The sequence below is a fragment of the Rhipicephalus microplus genome, chromosome 9 (assembly GCF_043290135.1).
Source record: "Rhipicephalus microplus isolate Deutch F79 chromosome 9, USDA_Rmic, whole genome shotgun sequence".
NCBI classification, from domain to species: domain Eukaryota; kingdom Metazoa; phylum Arthropoda; class Arachnida; order Ixodida; family Ixodidae; genus Rhipicephalus; species Rhipicephalus microplus.
The window spans coordinates 82,203,019-82,224,494 of record NC_134708.1 but is presented as its reverse complement, the minus strand read 5'-3'; the positions used below and the strand labels follow the sequence as shown (position 1 = coordinate 82,224,494).

At 43.7% G+C, this 21,476-nt stretch overlaps 2 protein-coding genes across 5 annotated transcripts in view; one reads left to right on the top strand and one right to left on the bottom strand.

Moving 5' to 3' along the window:
• The first annotated feature begins 29 nt into the window (after window positions 1-29).
• On the top strand, window positions 30-2,905 carry RpS12 (ribosomal protein S12). The gene is made up of 4 exons (XM_075873964.1): window positions 30-204; window positions 402-527; window positions 917-1,019; window positions 2,694-2,905. The coding sequence occupies exons 1-4, from the start codon at window positions 56-58 to the stop codon at window positions 2,859-2,861; spliced, it is 546 nt and encodes a 181-aa protein (XP_075730079.1). The 5' UTR covers window positions 30-55; the 3' UTR covers window positions 2,862-2,905.
• Window positions 2,906-8,654: 5,749 nt separating this feature from the next.
• The window catches only part of LOC142771952 (nuclear transcription factor Y subunit gamma-like), a 28,101-nt gene continuing 15,279 nt past the window's right edge, over window positions 8,655-21,476 (bottom strand). For all 4 annotated transcript variants that reach the window (XM_075873960.1, XM_075873959.1, XM_075873962.1 and 1 more), the window contains exons 8-11: window positions 20,354-20,416; window positions 18,073-18,192; window positions 15,398-15,529; window positions 8,655-8,976 (exon numbers count right to left, since the gene is read on the bottom strand). In XM_075873960.1, coding sequence (XP_075730075.1) covers window positions 8,827-8,976; window positions 15,398-15,529; window positions 18,073-18,192; window positions 20,354-20,416 — 465 coding nt within the window. In that variant the 3' untranslated portion in view covers window positions 8,655-8,826. The remainder of the gene's footprint in view (window positions 8,977-15,397; window positions 15,530-18,072; window positions 18,193-20,353; window positions 20,417-21,476) is intronic.

Genomic DNA, 21,476 nt, shown 5'->3' with positions numbered 1-21,476 from the left:
GCGTGTAATATTATTCATTGTTATCAATTATTTTTTAAAATTTATTTATTTAACAATGTTTGTGCGAAACCACATTACCATCCTCTCTCAGCACCCTTACATCCGCTTTCCTTTTCATGTCTGCCGTGAGCCGGTGAAACGCGTTCAGCGGACGTCTCTTCGTAATTTACATCTATCGCCGAGGACATATTTCATCTGCGATATGTGAGTGCGTTTAATTGAACGCCAACCTCCTTTTCCACATGCCCGATTGCGTATTTTGTGCTTACAGTGTCTCGAAACGTCTTGATTCAATTTACAAAACCGGCAGCGGTGCGCTGGCCGTCGGTGGTTCGCCGATTGCGGGCGGCCGGAGTCGCGCGATAATTAATTTAAGTGTTGTCTTCTTTGGCATCATGCAGGGAGGCGATAGCAGCGAGCGGCGAGCCCATGGATGTCTACACTGCCCTCCAAGAGGTGCTCAAGATGGCCCTGATGCACGACGGTCTTGCTCGTGGTCTCCACGAAGCGGCTAAGGCCCTCGACAAGTGAGAGCATGTGCTGCTTTTGCTGGTCCTTTCAAACGTTCACATTGTGCCGCTTCAGAAACGCTTTCTCCTGAGTGATCCGAGCCAAGTCGAGCTTTGAGTAGTTCAGGACGCGTGCGTTTCATTTGGAGCGAGTGAGTCCCAGTAGAAATTGCAGGTAGCATATCTCGTTGGCCGTCAGCTGTGTTTACGTTTGTCAAGTTGCAGAGGTGAAGATTCGTACGCCAAATGCTGGCAAGCTGCCGTGGACGACGCGGCAAACCACCTTTTCAAGGAGGCACACTTTTGCAAAACGTTTTTTTTTTCGTTACGTGTGCCCATGTTACGGAGGGAACACGTGGTGTTTACGTGGGCGCGCACTTCATTTTGTGGACGTGTTTCTTTCGCAGGCGTCAGGCCCACTTGTGCGTTCTCGCCAACAACTGCGACGAAGCCAGCTACGTGAAGCTCGTGGAAGCCCTGTGCGCCGAACACCAGATCAACCTCATCAAGGTGAGGCCGCGCTAAACACGCTTGCCTCGTACTCGCGTCTCAGATGTGGTAGTTCGGAGTCTGTATCTTGGCTTGCACGGTATCCATTGTCGGAGTTTCGTCGCTTTTCTCTGGCAACATTTTAGCAAGTACTTCAGTCAGAGATCAAATTCAGACTTAGTGTAACACTGGGAAGACCTTCACGTAAGCATTCAGGAAGCATAAAATTTCAGTAAATCTCAAGTTCTAGTGTATTCAGGAAAATGAAGCCCATTTTTGCATTTTAATACTTCCATGCTGTGAACTGAAAGTGTTGCACCACGCTGTTCTTTGCAAGAGGACATAGGACTACAAAGTTCATGCTTTCATACTTCAAAAAAGAAAAAAAAAAACAGGTTGGGAGAATAATTTGCACGTAATCAGTAAGCGTGCACTCAAACCTCTGCTATGAACATTGCTCTGCTGTTCTACCTTGGTTTGCTGACCCGCAAGGCGCGGGTTCGAATCCCGGCTGCGGCGGCTGCATTTCCGATGGAGGCGGAAATGTTGTAGGCCCGTGTGCTCAGATTTGGGTGCACGTTAAAGAACCCCAGGTGGTCTAAATTTCCGGAGCCCTCCACTACGGCGTCTCTCATAATCATATAGTGGTTTTGGGACGTTAAACCCTACATATCAATCAATATGTTCTATCTTGGTTTAGGAATTAAATGTAACAGCGATCTCGATCGTGATAGAATCATACCCAAATAGCCTTAATGTGTAGTAATTGGCTTTTTGCACAAAATGCAGATCTGGGTCAGTTGTTAGTGTACAGTCCTGATTGTAGTTGAAAATTGCTGGGTACCGCCTGCATAACTATATAAATACTCTGCAGTCAAGTTTTCAGTATTTGAAAACTGGCCTTTTATTTCAAGACTTGTTTGGTCTCTTTGAAAAGGTGACTGCCCAGCCGTCTGTGAAGCTAGCGCTTTTGACACACCAAACAGTTAACAGAAACCGTGCCAAGCATGTATGTACAGTCCGTTTTACACTTAGGGGAAATCTCCGAACGCATGAATCGCAGTGCTCCCGTCATGCATTAGCAGCAGCTCGCGCATGCGCAGACACTTTATGGGTCGTGGTGTTGAACCGTATCATCTGCTATGGTGGCATGCAAGTACAGCGCTGGCCGCACTGCTTTTCGTGCGATTCGAGATTTCGCCAAAGTGTGTACATGGACTTCAAAACCAATGGAGAAGACAATGCATTCATAAGAGTAACAAGGAGAACGAGGGCAGAGAGGAAAACTTCTAAAAAGCGCTATCTTTGGAGCTGGTTTCTCTTTGAAAAAGAGAGAGCGGTTCCCGAAACATGGGGTCAGTTTTTAAGGCAAAAAACCAAACTAGGCTAGAAAGTCTTCTTAATCTTGAAATTTTAATAAGCCAAACAGATTTCTGGGAAAGAGTCGGCTTCACATCGTTTCACGGGTGCTAAGCATGGGTGAGGCGAGTGCGAAGGTTGCGCTGTGCCGAAGTGAAATTGACTGTGCCAGATGCAGACTCCGAAAGAGCAAGTTCACATGATGAGAAACATGACTCCCTCTTCTGAAGAGCTTTGTGCGGAATTGTTACCCCCTGACAGTTCCAAGCTCATTTCGCTTGCAAAACTTTTCGTTGCTAAGTTTGTAAGGTTTGGCGTACTGTGTGGTCGTCGCAGGTCGACAGCAACAAGAAGCTCGGCGAGTGGGCCGGCCTCTGCAAGATCGACAAGGAAGGCAAGGCGAGGAAAGTGGTCGGCTGCAGTTGTGTGGTGGTCAAGGACTACGGCAAGGAGACGCAAGCACACGATGTCCTCATGGACTACTTTCAGTCCAAGAGGGGATAACCTGGGCTCTGTTTGCTCGCATTAAAAGGGGAACACCATTCTTACCAGTCTTGTAGCCTTGTCTCTAATTGGGATTGGCTGAGGAATCACTGCTGTCGATGAGGGAGTGGTTGAATGGGGGTCAACATTTTTCCATTTTATTATACTTTCACATTTACAAAGGAAAGTCTGGGACTTCGGAACCATTACAGTAGAATCTCAATGTTACGATTACGGCTGATGCGAATTTCGCGATGATACAAATTTTAAGGCTGCTTAAGATGGACTACATGATATAAAATATTCAGTGCTTCGGTTTTATGTAAAAGATCTCCCCAGCAACCACGAATGATAATAACGCACGATTGGACGCTGCACGCGAGCAGCGTAGCACGGCTTGTCTGTGGGAGGAAGACCTGTTTTACACTTGGCCGCGAAGGGAGCGAATGTGGCAGAACTCACTGGAATTTACCATCAGATCCTTCATTGCTGGAAAAGTGAACTTTCACGTTAAAGAACCCCAGGTGGTCGAAATTTCCGGAGCCCTCCACTACGGCGTCTCATAATCATATGGTGGTTTTGGGACGTTAAACCCCACAAATCAATCAAAAGTGAACTTTCCAAAAACTATCCTGCGAGGCTCATGCGGAAAAATCGTTCAGAGACCTGGTTTGCCGCCACGCTATAGCTGATCGCCTTTCTGCTACGGCTTTGGCTACACTGGCTGTGACAGCTTTCAAACCACGTGATGTTAACAATCAGCCGCACATACCAGGTGGCGGCCAAGGCTAAAAACAGAAATCCTGCGTAGAAGGAAGTATGAAGAGCGATTGTTAAAATTTTTAGTCCACAATGTCGTGACCTGGCTTGGACCATATGAATATTATACGAGACTTCTGTCAGATCAAACATAAAGCCTAGCCAATGTAGTCACTATCCTGTGCTTAGATTGCAAATAACCAGTATGCTACCTTGCACAAGTAATAGGGATGGCGGAGATTGAAAGAAGAGCAGCGAAAGAGAGGGGGAACACTCATAACTGCCGCGCAGAGCAACAGTCTTGTGTGGTATAGGGTACAATTAAGTCTACAGCCGCGCATGCAATTCTGTTGTCTTTAGGAATTTCAGCAATGCCTTTGTTGCTCTGTGACTTACTTTTCAGGGTGGCATTGTAAAATAGTTTCTAGTATCATCTTTCTGTTGTCAGAACAAGTGAAAGCGCATGAGAGGGATAGTCTCTGCACAGTGCAGTAAGGACAGTTGCAGAAGAGATGCTGCAGGGGGAGGGGGGGGGGGGGCTCCTCGTTGCCGCAGGAATCGCAGAGCATTTTCAGCCATCCCTATCCAAAACGAATGTGACTGTGGAAGCCAATCTGAGCCATACGCGGCTTCTCTTCGGTGGAGTTCAGTTGGAATTTGAAATCGTCGCAATGTGTTTAGGTGGCGTTGCTGATAGTTTGGCATCTTAATGTAGTCACTGTTGAGTGCGAAATTTTCTTTGCAATTCTTCGAAGCATGGCAGCAGCATCATACTTTGAAAGGGGTGTAGTCTCTTCCTTCTCGCTTTGTAAAACCGACTTGGCAGTGTTATCGCCATGCTCGTTGCCAATCACGTCACAGTGACTTGGCACTAATTGAAATGCCACATGGTGCCCCTTCTCAAATGACCTATATGAATGAGTTGTCTTATCTCGAATACCGCAACTATGGTCAATTTTTAGCGATTGCAAAGCAGTCTAACACATACATATAGCATGGTACTTATGTAATGCCGATTGACCAGCGTAAAAAAAAAATCCTTACTGTGAGAAATGGGCTTTCTGCCTCCTTAATCAACAAGGCCACCTTGGGAACCTTTGTTCTCGAGCCGTAAGGGAATGTGGACGTGTCCGGAAAAGTTGGGGAAATTTTTAAAAACCTGGCTGTATCGTAGAAACTGACTGATGGCAGTCTGTGCGACAGTCTTGACAACCATCTTTACCTCTAATTGAAGCCTACGAAGTCGCTCGTTTTTCTGCAACTGCAATAAGAGACTGAGCAGCAGCATAAAAAAAAAGAATGCGTACTGTTGTTTCAGAACACACAATGTATCTCAATTCGTATAGACATGACATTACTCGTGCTGATAAATTCAAGCCGTGACCCGAGTTCGGCTTGAAGGTGTACCGGTTTGGCAGTGATACTTGGAGAAGAGGCTTGCTGGACTGGGACGTGCTCGTTCAGTGGTGATACACTGACGGACATCCGAAGTTCTGTACCCTTTTAATGCAAGGGTCCTGGTTCTCCTTTTAATTAATTTTTTAACCACTCGAGGGTTCCCTTTCAGTGCACAGGTAGTCACAAGGGTCATTATTAGGTGCGTTGATCGGCTCATTGATATTATTGCAAGGCAGCGCAAAATGCGAGGCATTGGAACACACAGGACATAGTGCTGTGTGCTTCACTGTTGCGTATATTGTGGTGTGTTGCGATAATGACGGTTAATCAGTTCTAAAAGCAGGCCTATGTATTAGTCAAGAAATGTGACCATAATCGTGACGAAAAGCCTGAAAAAGTCAAATAATTAGGAAAACTAAACTGGCAGACACCCTTGTCTTGCATGTCAAAAGAAAAGACACGGCACCCTAAAACATTTGTCGAATATAGAGTTCGTAAATACCTAACATGCACTGCGAAATACGAATGTAATTCAGGCTCAAGAAAGGCTGTTGTTGATGCATTAGTCAACACACCGTTGGCAAACCACATTTCTCGGTTCCTGCAGAAAAGCAGCAAATTGTAATGCTGATTTGTCATGCTCCTGCTCTTGGGAAAGGCTGCTGCCGGCATTAGGCAGGTTACATTGATACTATTATACAGGTACACTAGTGCAGCAGGTTAGCACAATTTGGCTATGTGTGCAGGAAGCATGGTTGGTGGCTAAATGGCAATATTGCAACTTACCATGTCAAGGGAGGTTAGGTTTGTAGCTTTGGATCTGCACAGCTGTGCTTTTTGCCGACAACAGAATATGTCTGCCAGGTGATGCTGTGCAATCTGTTACAAAAGACTGGGCTAGTATGTTCGTGATAGCTCGTGGCAGCGTGTATCAAAAACAAAGATGAAATGAACACCGAAATATACACAATATAAGTGCTCAGCACAGACAAGATTTTCCAAGGTGTTCAGTGGAAGACGGAGTAACTACAAGTGAACTTTCTTAACATACTGATGTGAATGGGCAGAGCCAAATGCGGACACAGAAGACAGAACATGCCCTGTTCTCACAGTGTATACAGCACGTCCTTTGGGTGTTTTTGGCTCTGCTCGTTTACATCAATATGAACCCAAACCAACATGCCCAGCTATCTGTCATTCAGCATTACTTAAGACTTATCGGTGAGCTAGTTGGTTCATGATACAGCACCACCAATAAAAAAAAAGTCGAAATGCACACATATAGGCGGTCACATAAGTGCTTACATCTTTGTTTATTTGTCCGTTTCATCCTTTTTGATGCACACTGTCATAGCCTATTATGGAAGAGTGGTTAATGTTGCTGAAAAGATTTGCAAAACCACAACGCTTGGAGAATAGAGAAAAAAGGAGGGTTTTAAACAGTAAAGATGATGATGCCACCCTGTGCCACTTAATCCATCCAGTTCCACTTATAATAAATAGATTTGAGCTTTTTTTCTTTTTTTTGACAAGTTGCTTATAGAATTTTCCAGTCGCGTTTTCTGGCCTTATTTGCATTTTTTCCCCTAGGTAACAGTTATTTTAGCGATCACATTCACCAATAGCACATTTGTTGTTCACCAACAGCGCGTTTGTCGATGAGTGTAATTGAGTGTTGGAAGTCAAACATGCGTTTGAGGGAATCGACAACTGACAATCATCATACACTGGCAAACAATGCGTTCAACCGAATGAAGACTGCCCTGAAGTAAGTAAATCCTACGTGCTTTCGTTAATACTTGCACAAGTCTCGCTGCGTCAACTAATTAGATTTTTTCAACTCCCCTTTACATTTGAGCTACATTTTTTTATTATAATAAAAAATGTCTTCAAGAATGGAAAAGTTCATAAATTCCACTTCTCTAAGGCTTCTTTGCAAAAGCAGCACCACTTTTTTTTTTGTAAATGTCTTTTGTGATGATTATTTGAGCTTGGTAGCACCTTGCAACTCTGGCCAGAACACAGGTGCATTATGCGAGCACAGAAGGTGAGAATGACCAGGCTTACAAGGCATAGAAACTGAGATTGCCAAGTGGTAGTGATGTAGCAACTAAAATGTGCCACCAAAAACAGAGCAGGTTATTTGCACTGGATCTGCATAACTATCATAAGAAGTACAACTGCTTCTTACAGATGGCTCGCAGTAGGCCTTCCAGGTGACACAGAGCAGTCTGCAAGGAAGGGTGGTTTGTGGTGGTAATCTGTACTCCGTGCAACCGAAACTCTCGGAAAAATCGAAGATGGCAGTGTCAAACATAGACGGTGATTGCCAGAAAGACACGAGTTCACACAATCACATTTCTTCACAAAGAATAAAACGTGCAGTAGCCAGGTGCTGGCGACAGTGCTGTGTGCTTATAAACAGCATGTTGGTGTGTGGCAGACACTACAACATGCATGGGATGGGATGCGAAATTCTTATGCTTTTGAACGAAAACAATCTGTTACATCTGTTGTGAAGAAGAGGAAGACGAGTTCGATGTGGTGGCTGCTGTGCACGAGATGTGCGTTTCTGTCAGACCGGAGCTACCGTGACTGGCAATCGATACTGTCTCTGCAATAATTCGTCTTACAACACATCCAATAAAGGTCACCTTCTATAATATTGTACTATAAGAAAAAATATGTAGATACAGGCCGTCTTACGGCTTGTGTTACGAGTGCAAACATTCGCAGGTCGAATAATATGCCACTTATGTTACTTGTGCTAATCTTGAAGACATGCCACTTATGTTACTTGTGCTAATCTTGAAGATTATACCTTACTATCTTCCACAACCGGCATGTTTAGGTGTGCGTGCTCATTCTGTTCTTTGTTATGCTGCTGCATCGGGGCTCTGATGGCACAGGGGCCAGGCCTCACTCAGTCAGATGCATCGTAGCGCTTTTAGTCCCGATGCTGTTGGTTTTGCATAAAAAAACTGAAAAAATTGCAAATAACGAAAAAGCCACACTAACTTATGAGTGAAGAAAATGGACCAGGCTCTACGGAGGTGACAGTGCAATGTATTAAGCTAAGAGATAACATTTAGCCTAAAGCATTTCACCTTCACAGCATTACATTGCCATCTTTGTTCAGTGATCATGTGATAAGCATATGCTTTTCCAGTTGATTGTACTAATGTTTCTGTTTCGTTTAGCATTTTCAGTTCCTTCAATGTTTGTAGGGGTATCAAACACTCTCTACTTCACCCCAGTTTTATTCTGCAAGACTCTCGCACTGTTGACTGCAAGCACCCCTGCACTGACCACAGAGATTTTATGTGCTTTAAAAGAGTTCGAATGTCAGCTCACTGACACACTCTTTCCCACCCACATTTCGCTTAATTTGTTCTACTATTGAGATGTCGAATATATCGAGATACCTAGCTTTTGACAAATGCTTTACAGTTGCTCATGTGGCCTTTGTCCAACGATTAATGCTGCGTGAGCTACACTAACTTATGAGTGAAGAAAATGGACAAGGCTCTACGGAGGTGACAGTGCAATGTATTAAGTTAGTGACTTCACGCAGGGGCTGTGCCTTGAAGGAGTCGTGGTGGAAAATATCTGTATAAAAACAACACTATCTCGCAATTAAAGGAGAGCAGGAGAGGGTTTTTCAAGGTAGTGAAGGTGATGATGCCACTTGTCTCGTTTATTTTAAAAAATGGAAAGAAAAGCCAAGTAGTACAATGTGCTACAAAAGGCAAAGTTCTCTTGCGGTGGTGGAGTGGGTCTGTACAATGATGCTTTTGCAAGGAGATCAACAATCACAGTCCCCCTGCTGTCATTGGTCGGCGCCGTCGTCTTCGGTGGACTGCGTCTCCTGTTGCGTCTGGATCTGGACGGTTGTTTGCGGCGCTCCAGTCACCGCCCCTGCTGGAGCGAGGAACACTGATGGCGGCTGTCCCGGAGCCTGTTGGATCTGGTACAGCGTCTGCAGGGTACAAAGTGGTAGTGTTTCATTATACTTCGTTAAACTTAAGTACAGTGCCACCTTCATACCACACAAACAACCTGACTTTTTTGCCTAGTTTGATGAGAAATAAATGAGATCATGCAAATGGGACTTCTCCAAGTATGAACAGACCCGCTGAATGTTACTCTTTCTAAATTTTAGCTCTGAGCCTTATCTGAGTTATACATACAAGGGGAGACCCAAAAGTAAATACAAATTTGGCTTTGCAAACTAGTTCCAAAGAAAGGGTTGCAATCTGTGGAACATATTAACATAGGGCGTTACTTTGTTTTCCATGCTTCGAAGTATAATAGTGGAACTTTAATGAGAAAGTTTCATGGCCAGGCTGGCAAAAGCATGCATCCAGTATTGCTGGCTTCTCTGTAGTATCAGAAACTCCACAGGAAAAGGGGAAGAGGAAAGCTCGTAAAAATAGTCCGCACTCTTTGTAAAAACCACTTTCACGTTTTTTATATATGAAGAATATGTTTTAAGGAACACTAAAGGCAAATATGCCTTTAGTGTTCCTAAATGCTTTGTTTAGAACACTAAATGCTTTGTTTGAAAGAAAATCATGTTTTAGTTCCTTGCATGCCGTTAGTGCAGTCGAACTCTGACAGCAGCCTCCTGATGTAGCATTCACCATGACTGCGCTGTCCGACGGCCAGCCATCACTGAGGATTGAGGAAATTAGCACTTGCAGTGCTTAAAAAAAAACAGTAGCATTGACAAAATAGCAGAAGCTGGTCACTGATGTCACAGGCTATCGTGGTCACATGATATGTTAACGAGAAGGCCAACTATGCCATAGGAGACCCAGAGCACTCTTTTAAATCGATATGTCCTCCAGTTATAATATACAAGCATATAATTAAACATAGTTAAAGAGGGTAACAAATTTTCTGTCACCACTTTTTTAATTTCTTGATTGCAGGACAATTGCTGTGTTTAATGTTGACGCTTAAGACGTTATCAAGCACTAACCTTTCACAAAGATATAATTTGTAATTTGCCTTTAGTGCCCCTTTAAGAATATCCTCCAAATTTTTTTTGGCTAAGCTGGGGCCCCTGTCTATCAATTGGTCTTGTACTCGGCAGAAAAAAAATTGTACTGTTATGCGTTAAGTCACGTGGAACATGGTTGAGTTGCTGGTGCACTGTGACAGGGTGCTGCCACGCACACAGCACTGAGTGTGCAGCACTTACTGACAAAAATGGCATCTGCCTCTTGCCCCCTTGTGACTTCTTACCTCCAAGAGTGCAACGAAAGCTTTAAGCAGAGATTTGATGAAGACGGGACGGAGGTAAGAAAAAAAAAAGAGGAAAAACATTCGAAAACACAAAATGTGTCATTCAATATGCAAGGGTTTAACAATTTTGTGAAATTGATAAATAAATGCCACAAAAATTGAGCATCAAAAGAATAATGTTTTGAAAGGAAGTTCAAGAGGTGCAGCGTCCACATATGTGGAAGCAAGCTGTTGTTGCCAGTGCCTAAGACTTGTAGGAAATAAAAGGCAAGATACTTTGAACATAGGATCAATTGAACCTTCAGCACAATCAACGCATCTTGACTTGACCCCAACTTCATGAGTATTATATTTTCCTTCGCTCAAAATAAACACAGCCAAAACTGAACTGCATATACATTTAGAGTCTAAGATTTCTTTCTTTTCGTGTAAAAATCGATGACTAGCAGCATAATAATTAAACACAAGCTAATTAAGATTAATTAGCAAAGATTTTGGGAAACAAATTTCTTAATTTTCTTTCCATGAATGTATTCAAGAGTGCTTTAAAATTACGTTGTGTGAAATTTAGACATTAGTGTACAGTGCATCATAATTGGTGCCTTAAGGGGAATAATAATAAAAAGCAATTATTACTTTTGGGTCAGCCTTTGAGAAGTGCGGCTCATTTTTTTTTCGATTAAGACGAGTTTCCCATTGAAAAATTCAGCCAGCGCTGCTTTCGACACTGATGAAATGGTAAACTGTTGGCTTACAAAGAAGCCTTTGATTTGCTAATTAACTTAGCTGGTTGAATGAAGTTGGATTTGAATGCAGTGGGGTTGAATGACGTGGAAGTAGTAGTGGTGAATTGTGGGGGTAATGACACATACCCGTAATGGGATCCACCCACTTTCTGCGGCACAGACCCATTTATGATCAACAATGGGCACTAGACATAAAAGGCTCAACTAAGAACAGCCTTGTTGCCCTGCTGCGGTGGTCTAGTGGCTAAGGTACTCATCTGCAGACCCGCAGGTCGAGGGATCAAATCCCGGCTGTGGCGGCTGCATTTTCGATGGAGGCGGAAACACTGTTGGCCCATGTGCTCAGATTTGGGTGCACATTAAAGAACCCCAGGTGGACAAAATTTCTGAAGCCCTCCACCATGGCACCTCTCACAATCATATGGTAGTTTTGGGACGTTAAACCCCACATATCTATCAATCAAGAACAGCTGTGCTACTAGAACCATTTACATTACAAAATTTCGCATGTGCAATAAGTATGCGTGCCAAAGGTAAATCATTAGAGACAATCAGTCGCTTTCAACTGCTTTTCTAAATGCAATGCAGAACAGAATGGCGGTAAATATAACAGCAAAGCTAGCTAAAGCACTGGCACGATAAGTTCTCATTCATCATTTGGCATTTTTTAACTTTTTGACATTTTTTTTTCATAATGCATTATGTTTACAGTCTGTACCCAATGCAGCTTTAGAGTGCGGTAAGGTGCATACTGAATAAATTTAGTGAGCTTGAATTGAACATTGACAAATTTAAAAGGCAATAAGGATTGTTTTCATTTCGTTTTATAGAGAGCTTTAAACATTGCAACTCAATAGATTACACTAATATGTGGAGTTCTGAATGCTTTGTACGTATAAAGAAAGACTTAGAATTTTTGTCGATTTGGTAATGCTATTGCAAAATTGTATGATGGAAAGTTTGTACTCTTTATGTCTTACAAAGGTGCGCAGCCTGCATGCTTCAATAAGACAATGCAAAATGCCGAGATGACTTGAGCATTGCAACATGACGACACCATATCCGCCAGCAAGACCAAAGAAGTATTTGCTACTGACACCATAAAAAAGTACCAGAAGATTCTCACTCCTTTGCTGGTTGCCCATGTACTGTGGATGACTCTGTGATTCAAACATAAAGTTTCAAAACCTAGGCAATAGCGAATATAAGTGTGCAAACTCAAGAGTGCAAGGAATCGTAGTCAAAAAGAATACAGTAGAGTCTCAATGATACAAATTTGAAGGGAGCACGCAAAATATTCCTATTATCTTTAATTCGTATGAACCAAAACCAAGTTAAAGCTGATCACGAAGATGAACAAGAACTTCATTGGAGTGCATTACTTCTTGCTGAAAAAAAAGTCCATGGTGTTTTTTTGAACTTTCCTGCTTCCACCGCCTCTCAATAAAGTGCCACGGTTTCCTCACTCATGCAGCTGGCGCTATAAGGCACGTTCACACTTGGCATCAAAGGGAGCGAAAGCGGCAACACTTGCTAAAAATTCACTTGCTTTGCCGCTTAAGCGGCCGGAAAAACGTGTTGCGATATTATCACAAGAATAAATCCCAGAGAGTGACCACAAAACCACGTCCGTGCCCATAGAAAATTTTCACATTCGTTATGCCCCTCATATACATGCGACTGCCGCCGCCTTCGCTGCTTGAAAATTTATTCCTGAGCATTAAAATCAATACCGAGTTCTAGTTGTGCATGCAAAGCACTAAAAGAAACAGCTTACACCTTTGAAAACGTTGTTTCGGGAGATACGGCAGAAGAAACAACACAATTGGACACACTGGCAGCGGCGGTGACGGATTCAACCGGCAGTGCAAAAGCAAGACACGTTAGGGTATGTGGATTCGCTGCTGCTGCACCTTCTTCTCTTTCCGGTGTTCACAGCAATCGTAATTCAAACCAGGCTCTCGGTGAATGCATCTTTTTCCAGGCCGTGAGCTTTGTCGTGCTATGCAGGTAGTTTGCGACTGCGCCGCCTTTGCCACCATGCTGAATGTACAACTCGTTGTTTTACATCACGTGGTTTGAGAGCTAGTGCGGTCGGTCTAGCCAAAGCCGTAGCAGAAAAGTGATCAGCTATAGCGTGATGGCAAAATTGATCTCGGACCTATTTTTTCACGTCGGCCTCGCAGCAAGGTTTTCTGGCCACTTTTGTGGTGACAAGGCCAGGAAATTCCTGTGAGTTTTGTTGCATTTGCTTCCTTCGAGGCCAAGTGTGAACGGGCCTAACTCACACAGACAAGCCACTTTGCACCGCTCGTGTGCATCAGTCAATCGTGCGTTCATATCATCCACGGTTGCTGGGGACACCGTTCGTATAACATCGAACAATGGTGTATATTATATTGTAGTCCATTCAGAGCAACCTTAAAATTCGTATCATCCCAAAATTTGCATCAACCGTAATCGTATCATCGAGATTATACTGTAGCCATACGACCAGCCTAGTCGTGAAATAAGAGAATCCCCACGCTAGTCATGACGAAGCCTTACTTCAATGCCACGGCCTGCCAACTTACAACAAGCTCATGTGAAAAGCAAGGATGTTTCTAACTGCTCAAGCATGTGCTCTTAACTGTAGTACTAGTTAAAGAGCACTGTATACACTTAAGAAAGGTGTATATCTGTTTAAGAAATTGTTTTATGTGACTTGCTAAGTAGGCATGCAAGTTTAATGTTTGTATCTGCCCGAGTTTTTAGGAAATTCACACCATCTTTCCAAAGGAAACCCTGATGAGATGCGAAGGAGCAGCGTTGCACACGGTTAATGGCGCAACGCGAGTGCTGCGGTAAGCGTTGAAAGATTCGCAAGCGGCAGTTGTGGTAGCAGATTGAGTGGTGGTAGTGGCAGGTGTTGTGGGCGAACGAACGAGGTGGCAGCTGCGGGCACTGGGGCTAGCATCGCAGGCAAGAGAGAAAGTGATGTCAGCACTCACTGCGAGGGGAGTGAATTACGGCGCATTTGTATGGACGCACGGAGAGACAGGGTAACACATGCTTGTCAAAAAGCTGCTTCGCATAAAAAAAAATTCTAGGCATGGCTTTACTATCATAAACACCAATGGACAGGGGAGTTGAAGGAAAGCCTCAGCAACGAAAGTCCTATGCCACTTCACCCTCTCACTTACTCATACTTGCTGCCCTTACTTGTTCAACTCCCTCCCTTCTCCTCAGCTTACTCAGTCCATGCCATAACACTGCTTTATTCTCTCGCTTCCTCATCACCCTCTCTTGCCTTTTCCGTTCACCTACTCTCTTGCTTCATTCACTCCTTGCCTTGACACTCCATTGCTTTACTTTCTCCTTCCTGATCCTCACTTTTCCTTCCCATTCCATTCTTCTCTCGTTCTACTTCGAGCCTTGACACCCTATTGCTTTTCTCACTGCCTTCCTCCTCAAACTCGCTTTTCTTTGGCATTCACCACCTTGCTTCACTCCTTTCTTTGAAATTCTTATTACATTGCTTTACTGTTTCTCTTCCTCCTCCCCCTCACCTTCCTTCACTGTTTATCTCTTCCCTCACCCTTTGTCTTAATACCCCATTGCTTTACTCTCTGGATTCCTCCTCACCCTCGCTTCTCTTTCTCATTCACCCTATGCCTTGCTCCACTTACTCCTGGCCATGACATTCCATTGCCCTACTGTCTCTCTTTTCCACCTTGCTTTCCTTTCCTATTCTCTTCCTTTGCCTGACACTCTATTGCCTTACTTTGCTTTACTCTCTCCCACCTCACCCTGGTTTTCTCTCGCTTTCACCCCCTCCCTTGCTTGACTCTTTGCCTTGACACCCTCCTGTTTTCCTCACTCCCTGCCCTTTCATCCTTGCTTTCCATTTCCATTCTCCTCCATTGCGTTTCTTTGCTTGACTCTCTCCTTCCATTCCCTTCACTTCTTTCCTCGACACTCTTCTGCTTTTCTCACTCCCTGTCTCCTCACACCTTCCTTTGGCGTTTACCTTCTTGCTTCACTCCTTTCTTTGACACTGCTATTCTGGGTGAGAAGTTTTGGCGTCGCAAAGAAAGGGAGCTCATAGAACCAATCGTTCAAATTTATATTCAGTAAAACTAAACACGCAGTCATACCACCTAACACTGATAACTGAAATGCCAAGGAGAATCTGCACTGATATTTATTTACATGATCAGTGAACACTGAAAAATTGTTTGTGCTGCTCCCTGAGGTTATATGATAAAATGCCTTGTCAACTAGATGGGGCCACTCTGCCAACACTAGGCACATACTCTCAAAGTTGCACCTATTCACAAGGACACGCATATTTACAAAGCCGACAAAGTGCAAAGATGACAGAGTGCTACACAAGCAGCGCTCGTCTGGGGCAAGCTATTCCACCTGTGGCTGCTGCGGTGGGGGCTGCGGCGCTGCCTGGGGGATTGGTGTCGTCTGGATGATAATGGGCTGGCCCGTGCTCTGCCCTTGCATCTGCATCCGGATAAGCTGCAATTGTGCAGGTGTCAGCTGGATCTGTAAAAGTCACAGTTACACCGTGAGGGCAAGGTAATGAACAAAGTAGCACCAAATTGAAATGTTATACAAGTAAGGCTAGCAGCTAACCGCTTTAGCATCTATGCCACATTGTTTTAGCTAAGATGCAGAGCCCTCATGTGATACTGTTGCTTTGTGTGTCGGAGCCTCGGGGCTAAATGAAGGGAATGCAAAAGAAAATAAAAACTGGCACTCTGTCCACATTATTCTCAGGACCAGCTAATCATGAGAGGTGACTAAAAAAAGCAGTGAAAACAAGCAAAACAAATCGCTACATGGCTCTAAACCCACACTGGCACAATCACAAAGCTACTGTAGCTTCCTGAATTTTGCAAAGCGGCATTATAAAAAAGAACAGGCAAAAAAAGGGCTCAGGCTCATTTTCTTTGTTAGACACAATATTAATGAGAACTGACAATTATGCCTAGTAAAGTATAGGGGATGTTATTAGAAGTAATTGTAATGTAAATACGGAGAAAGAAAAGTGGATAAAAAGATAACTTGCCGTGGACAGGGACCGAACCTGTGACCTTCGGATAACTTAAAATTTGTGGATACTGTATTACCATGGTAAGGGAAGAGGGCTAGTCATTGGTAATAGCTTAATTTATCTTTTATTATTATTATTTTCTTTGCAATCTTTCATTAGAGGTCTTGAACTGCCCCCCCCCCCCCCCGCCCGTAGTATTGGCAAGAAGAAAAAAAAAAGAGCATGCAGTGGAGAGCAGATGCGGATGTGGGAAGCTGAGACAAATCTTGCAGTCATGTGTGGCAATGGGCAGTTCCGAAGAACAGTGCGAAATTTCCGCCTTCTCAAGTGCCCTCTCATCATACAGATGCCTGCAGATAAGCACTGTCACACAACAGATTTCCGATATTGAGACCGTAGCTTTGATATATCAGATGTGGAGTTTGGATAAGACGTGCTTTTTGCCATGGAGTGCTGCCACATGCTGGATATTTCGGTCAATGGTGTTCTAAAATTACACTGCAGCGACACTAAGAAGATCACTAAAACCCTTACAAAGACGAGTATGCGTGTCTGAACGTCGGCTACCGTAACATAAAGCACAAGAGCAAAACTGTACTGAGCTATGCATCGTGTTTTGACAATGTACATGTTGTACAGCTCAGTGACTATGTTTCATTCAGAGTTGTAGATTGTCTTTAGACAATGTGTACCATATTTACTCGATTCTACCGCGCCCTCGATTGTAGCGCGCACTCGGTTTTCAGGACGAAAAAAAAAGTAAGACATCGATTACAACGTGCACCCATTTTTCTCGTTGGCTCACACGATCACACTAGTACTCGGGAAAACGACTTTTTTCGGTAGTGTCTTCTGTTTAAATATGAGGTACGAGAGACGCTTGTGCCTATCTGATGTGCAACAGAGCATTGATTTCACTTTTGTTTTACCATGGCCCAATGTCTGCATGCGAACCTGCTTTGCCCCCTTCTTCTCGACAGTTGTGGTGCCAGGCATGTCGAAGTAAAGAGGCGTCTGATCGGCATTCCTGATTTGCCCAAGCAGGTAGCTGTTGTTGTGCCGCAAGTTTAGGACGAACCTCTGAAAACTGTGAAGCTTTTCTTCGTACTTCTCTGGCAAGTTATGGCGCATGCCCGTTCGCTTTCGGAGGGAAAAGCCTTTCCTCTTCATAAAGTTAGTTAGCCAGCACCTGCTCGTTTTGAACTGGCTCCGCGTTAGCCCTTTTTCTGAAGCTAACTGCATAGCCCGCACTTAGAGCAGTTCTGTCGTCACGGGCCGCTGTGCCGCTCGCTGCTCAAGCACATACTCGGCGAGCAGCTCTTCAATTTGCGGAAACCGACCCTGCTGTGGTCCACTGAAGCCTTTGCATGAATCTTTGACAATCTTCTTATTTTGTTTCCGCCAGTCCCACACGCACGTTTCGGGAACTCTGAAGGACCGCAATGCGGCCCGATTTCCGCCTGTTTGGCACATGCGATGACTTTTCTTTTAAAAGCGGCATCGTGGTGCACTCGTCGAGTTTCTGGAGTCGGCCCTTCCATGCCGTCAATGCTAATGAACTACAAGATGACGAACTCCTCAGCACACGTACGAAGTGGCGCACATTGGAAACACATAGGCAGAAATGGCCGACGCGCCATGCCGAAGCACGTAGGGGGCAGCCGTTTTGGAAATGCCGATGGCAATAGAATGACCGTATTCATTTTTTTTCGCACTCGATTTTAACGCGCATGCAATTTATGAACTCGCTTAACCGGAAAAAAGGTGCGCGTTAGATTCGAGTAATTACGGTAGTTCACGCATCTTTAGTATCAAGAATAGACTCAGCACCCCCCCCCCACCCCCCCCAAAAAAAGACGAGAGAACACATACACAGGATGTGTGCCTGTTTCGTGTAGGCATTCTTTTATAGTTGCTTTTCTTTTATGTTAGGTCCACTGTTGATACTGTAGTTGGCACTGCTATTGCACTGCATACTGACGTGTGACATGGCACAGACAGTGCTGGTTGGGAGGGTAGAGATAACACCCACCGGAATCTGCTGTATCTCCCCGTTGCTGTTGATGACCTGCTGCACAATCTGGATGCCTCCCTGCTGCTGGACCTGTTGCGCCTGCACGGGCTGTTGCAGCTGCACCACCTGCGGTTGTGTCTGAAACAGCATCAGAGTGAGAGTTTGTAATCCTGTGCGCAAGCAGCATCGAACCATGCGAGTGCTGGTGTGACAACAGCATATGTGTGGTGTGCATTTCGGTCAAACTGTGTTTAGTAAGTTAGCTCTTAAAAAACATTTTGAATTGTGAAATTTGCTAGAGAACGAGTTTCTTGAATACAACTAAAACTGCATCTATATTCAAAGTTCATATGGTAAAAGCTTGTTACTCCTGCTTTTATAAGAAAATCAAATAATTTATACTGGTTACCTGGTTTGTTAAGCATGCGAATTACACAGTGGCATCAAACTCTAGTTGATTATGATATATTTGGCCGCACACCTGATTATTTTGATGCTGAGCAGTGGAAGTGTGCGATGCAAAAAAAGTGAAAATGGCACAAGCGTAAAAACAAAGCAATGCATGGCACAGCCCGGGTCAGCATCAGCAAGAACCATTCGGTACAGACAAGTAAGTAGCTGGAACAATTCACGCTTGTTTGCATTTACCACCTGCTACCACCACACATGGGACTTTATAAAAGCATGGTCATCGTCCATGACTTTCGACGGCAGCAAATTTAGCAAGTTAACTGTGTTTTTCGGCTCTTGCACATTTCAACTACACGGACGCTATGATTACTTGGCACGCAAGGGCAACATGTGCCTCCCGACGTGTGGCCGTGGACATTACCTATACAGTAGACTTTCAGTAAACAGAACCTGAAGGTACTAGAAAAATATGTTCTGTTTAACAGGAGTTGCATTTACAGAGAAATGAACAAAGGTGCACGATTCAAGTACAAAACCAATCATATCAGCGGCAGCTGTTCCATTTAAGCAGCAGTTCCGCTCAACAATTTCCGTTTACTGAAAGCCTTCCGTAATTGAGTTGCCAGTGACCACAGCTTCGTTCACATAGGATGCCGTGTTCAATAGTTTCATTATGAATCTTGGCACATAGGCCACACGTGCCATCAGAGTGCAGGGGAAACAATGTTTAGTAGTTTCATTTTGACTAGACGGATTGCGCATAGTGTCACGAAACTTAAACGTGGCACAAGCTGTCGAGAATAAATAGCATTCTACCATAGTGCGCATGCTGGCATCAAACGCACTAGTTACATCGTGACGAATGAATGATTTGTTGCTGGCTGGCTTAATGGCCAGAAAAGGTATTGTCACCTCACAGTGTGGTAGCGGCAGTAACAGCGAAGGGGGAGGGGCACGAAGAGCACATTCCAGTTGAACTGATTGAAATGTGGGTACTTCAGACCGCACCCACGTAGCAAAAGAAGTAGAGATGTGAAGAGAATTGCGACTTTTACACTATTCTCATGCAAGTGAGAACAAGATTTATCCAAAGAATAAAAAACAACTGTATGAATGTAATAGACATTTGCTTGCTGTTTTCTTTATACTTTCGAGAGTGCCACTTTTGGTTTAATTCAGTGATCTTTGATGGTCCTGCGAAATCCAAACTAACAAGGTTTTTGCTTTATTATAACACTTAAAAACTACTATACTGTATTGTCTTTTTCACAGGCATGCACCTTCTTGTTGCAAGAAAGGCCTCCAGGGTATTTCTCAATTGCAATGCTTCTGTGACTGTGGGAAAATGCGACTGTGCTTGGTTGAACAGACTATTATTTTAGCAAATATTTGTTAAAGACTTGCAATATGAGAATGCTCACAATGCAGCGCGCGCTGTGAGACGTCTGCACATGAAATAGCGTACTTTCACAAGCTTCATCTTTCGTCATTCGTTTGTCCAGCGTAACAATGTATCGCAAGTTTGACTGGCAAATGGCGCTTTTGATCAAATACAGTAGCCGTGAATGTTTCATGACATTGCGTATGAGGCATTATCACAGGTGATACTTTGAACAACTTGGCCTACAGCTAAACGATGCTACATTTTTCTGATTAATAGATGCACAGGAGGTGCACTTTAAGTAATCTCTGTGCACTCGTGTAAAAAAGAAATACAGACGATATGTGCTACCTTTTGTGTTTCAGTCTAAATAAAGTGTACTGTGCCATTCTTGCAAATTTTGAATTGCTGAAGTTTAAAAAAACTAAACACCACAAACAAACAAAAATGAAAACCATGAAAGAAAACAGCTTAGCAGTGTCGTCATCGAGAAAATGCAAAGCTCACCTGCAGCTGTATCTGCTGCTGCTGTTGCTGTTGAGCCTGTTGCTGCTGTTCTGCAGTGCTGACCTGGGAGAATAAATATGGCATTTTACCCTCAACCAGCAGCTTCTGATGTAAACAACATTAGATGACGACATGTGTTGCACGCCCATGAATTGGCAGTTTATCCATCTAGAAGTATGACACGCAGCTGTCGCAGCATAGTAGGTAAATATTTAGAGAAGTGCAGCCGGAAATGCCCCTTCACGCTTGATTCATTAGCCTGACTAGGTGCGCCTACTTTGACAGAGCCTGAGCTGTAGCAAATGTAAATTGCTGCACTTCATAGAGGACTTGTATGCTAGCATAGATGCCGCGTAGCCACAGTCTCGCACGTACGGTATGCATACGTATTACAACATCGCCGCATGTTAATCAATCTTTGGTGTAAACAAAATTAAAAAAAAGAACAGAAAATATCAATCTTTTAGAGCAAACAAAATTTTAAAAAAAGGAAAATTTAGTGAGAGTAACTGATGAAACATTTGAACAGTGACTGATAGTATAGGCAACCAAAGTGCGAAAGGGCTCTGCATGCAGTAAAATACCTATGACAGCACCATATACTACTTATTGAGCATTTATCAGTACTGGCCAATGTGCAGAAACGAGACTGAACACAAATCTGATCCTCAAAAGTGCACCAGCTGTGTGCATATTTATATGCACTGTTTTCCAACTGTCTTCTCGATCATGGGCTTCTCATCAATCAGCTGTTTGTGATGTGGCAATTTAATATTTTATGTAGATCGACTGTCATTTCATGTTGCCACATTTCATTGCCTCCTTTTACTGTCGCACTTCGTTGTTTCTCGCATAGTAACCGTAGCAACCGAAGTATTAAGCTGCTAAGTACGTGGACAGCAGTCCGACTGCCAGCATCTGAAAAGGAGAAAGCGAGGAGGGAGCATGGTGGAATTTGATAGAAAGAGAGGAATAACAAAAATATCACAGACATGTGAATCTTAACTTGACCCCTTTAACTTGACATTTAAAATGTCACGTTAAAGAGACAGGAGACGTTTTTAAGGCGTCCTCACAAAAGTCCGAAGAGCGGTCGGCTCAGCGCAGCCAAAAACAGAACAAT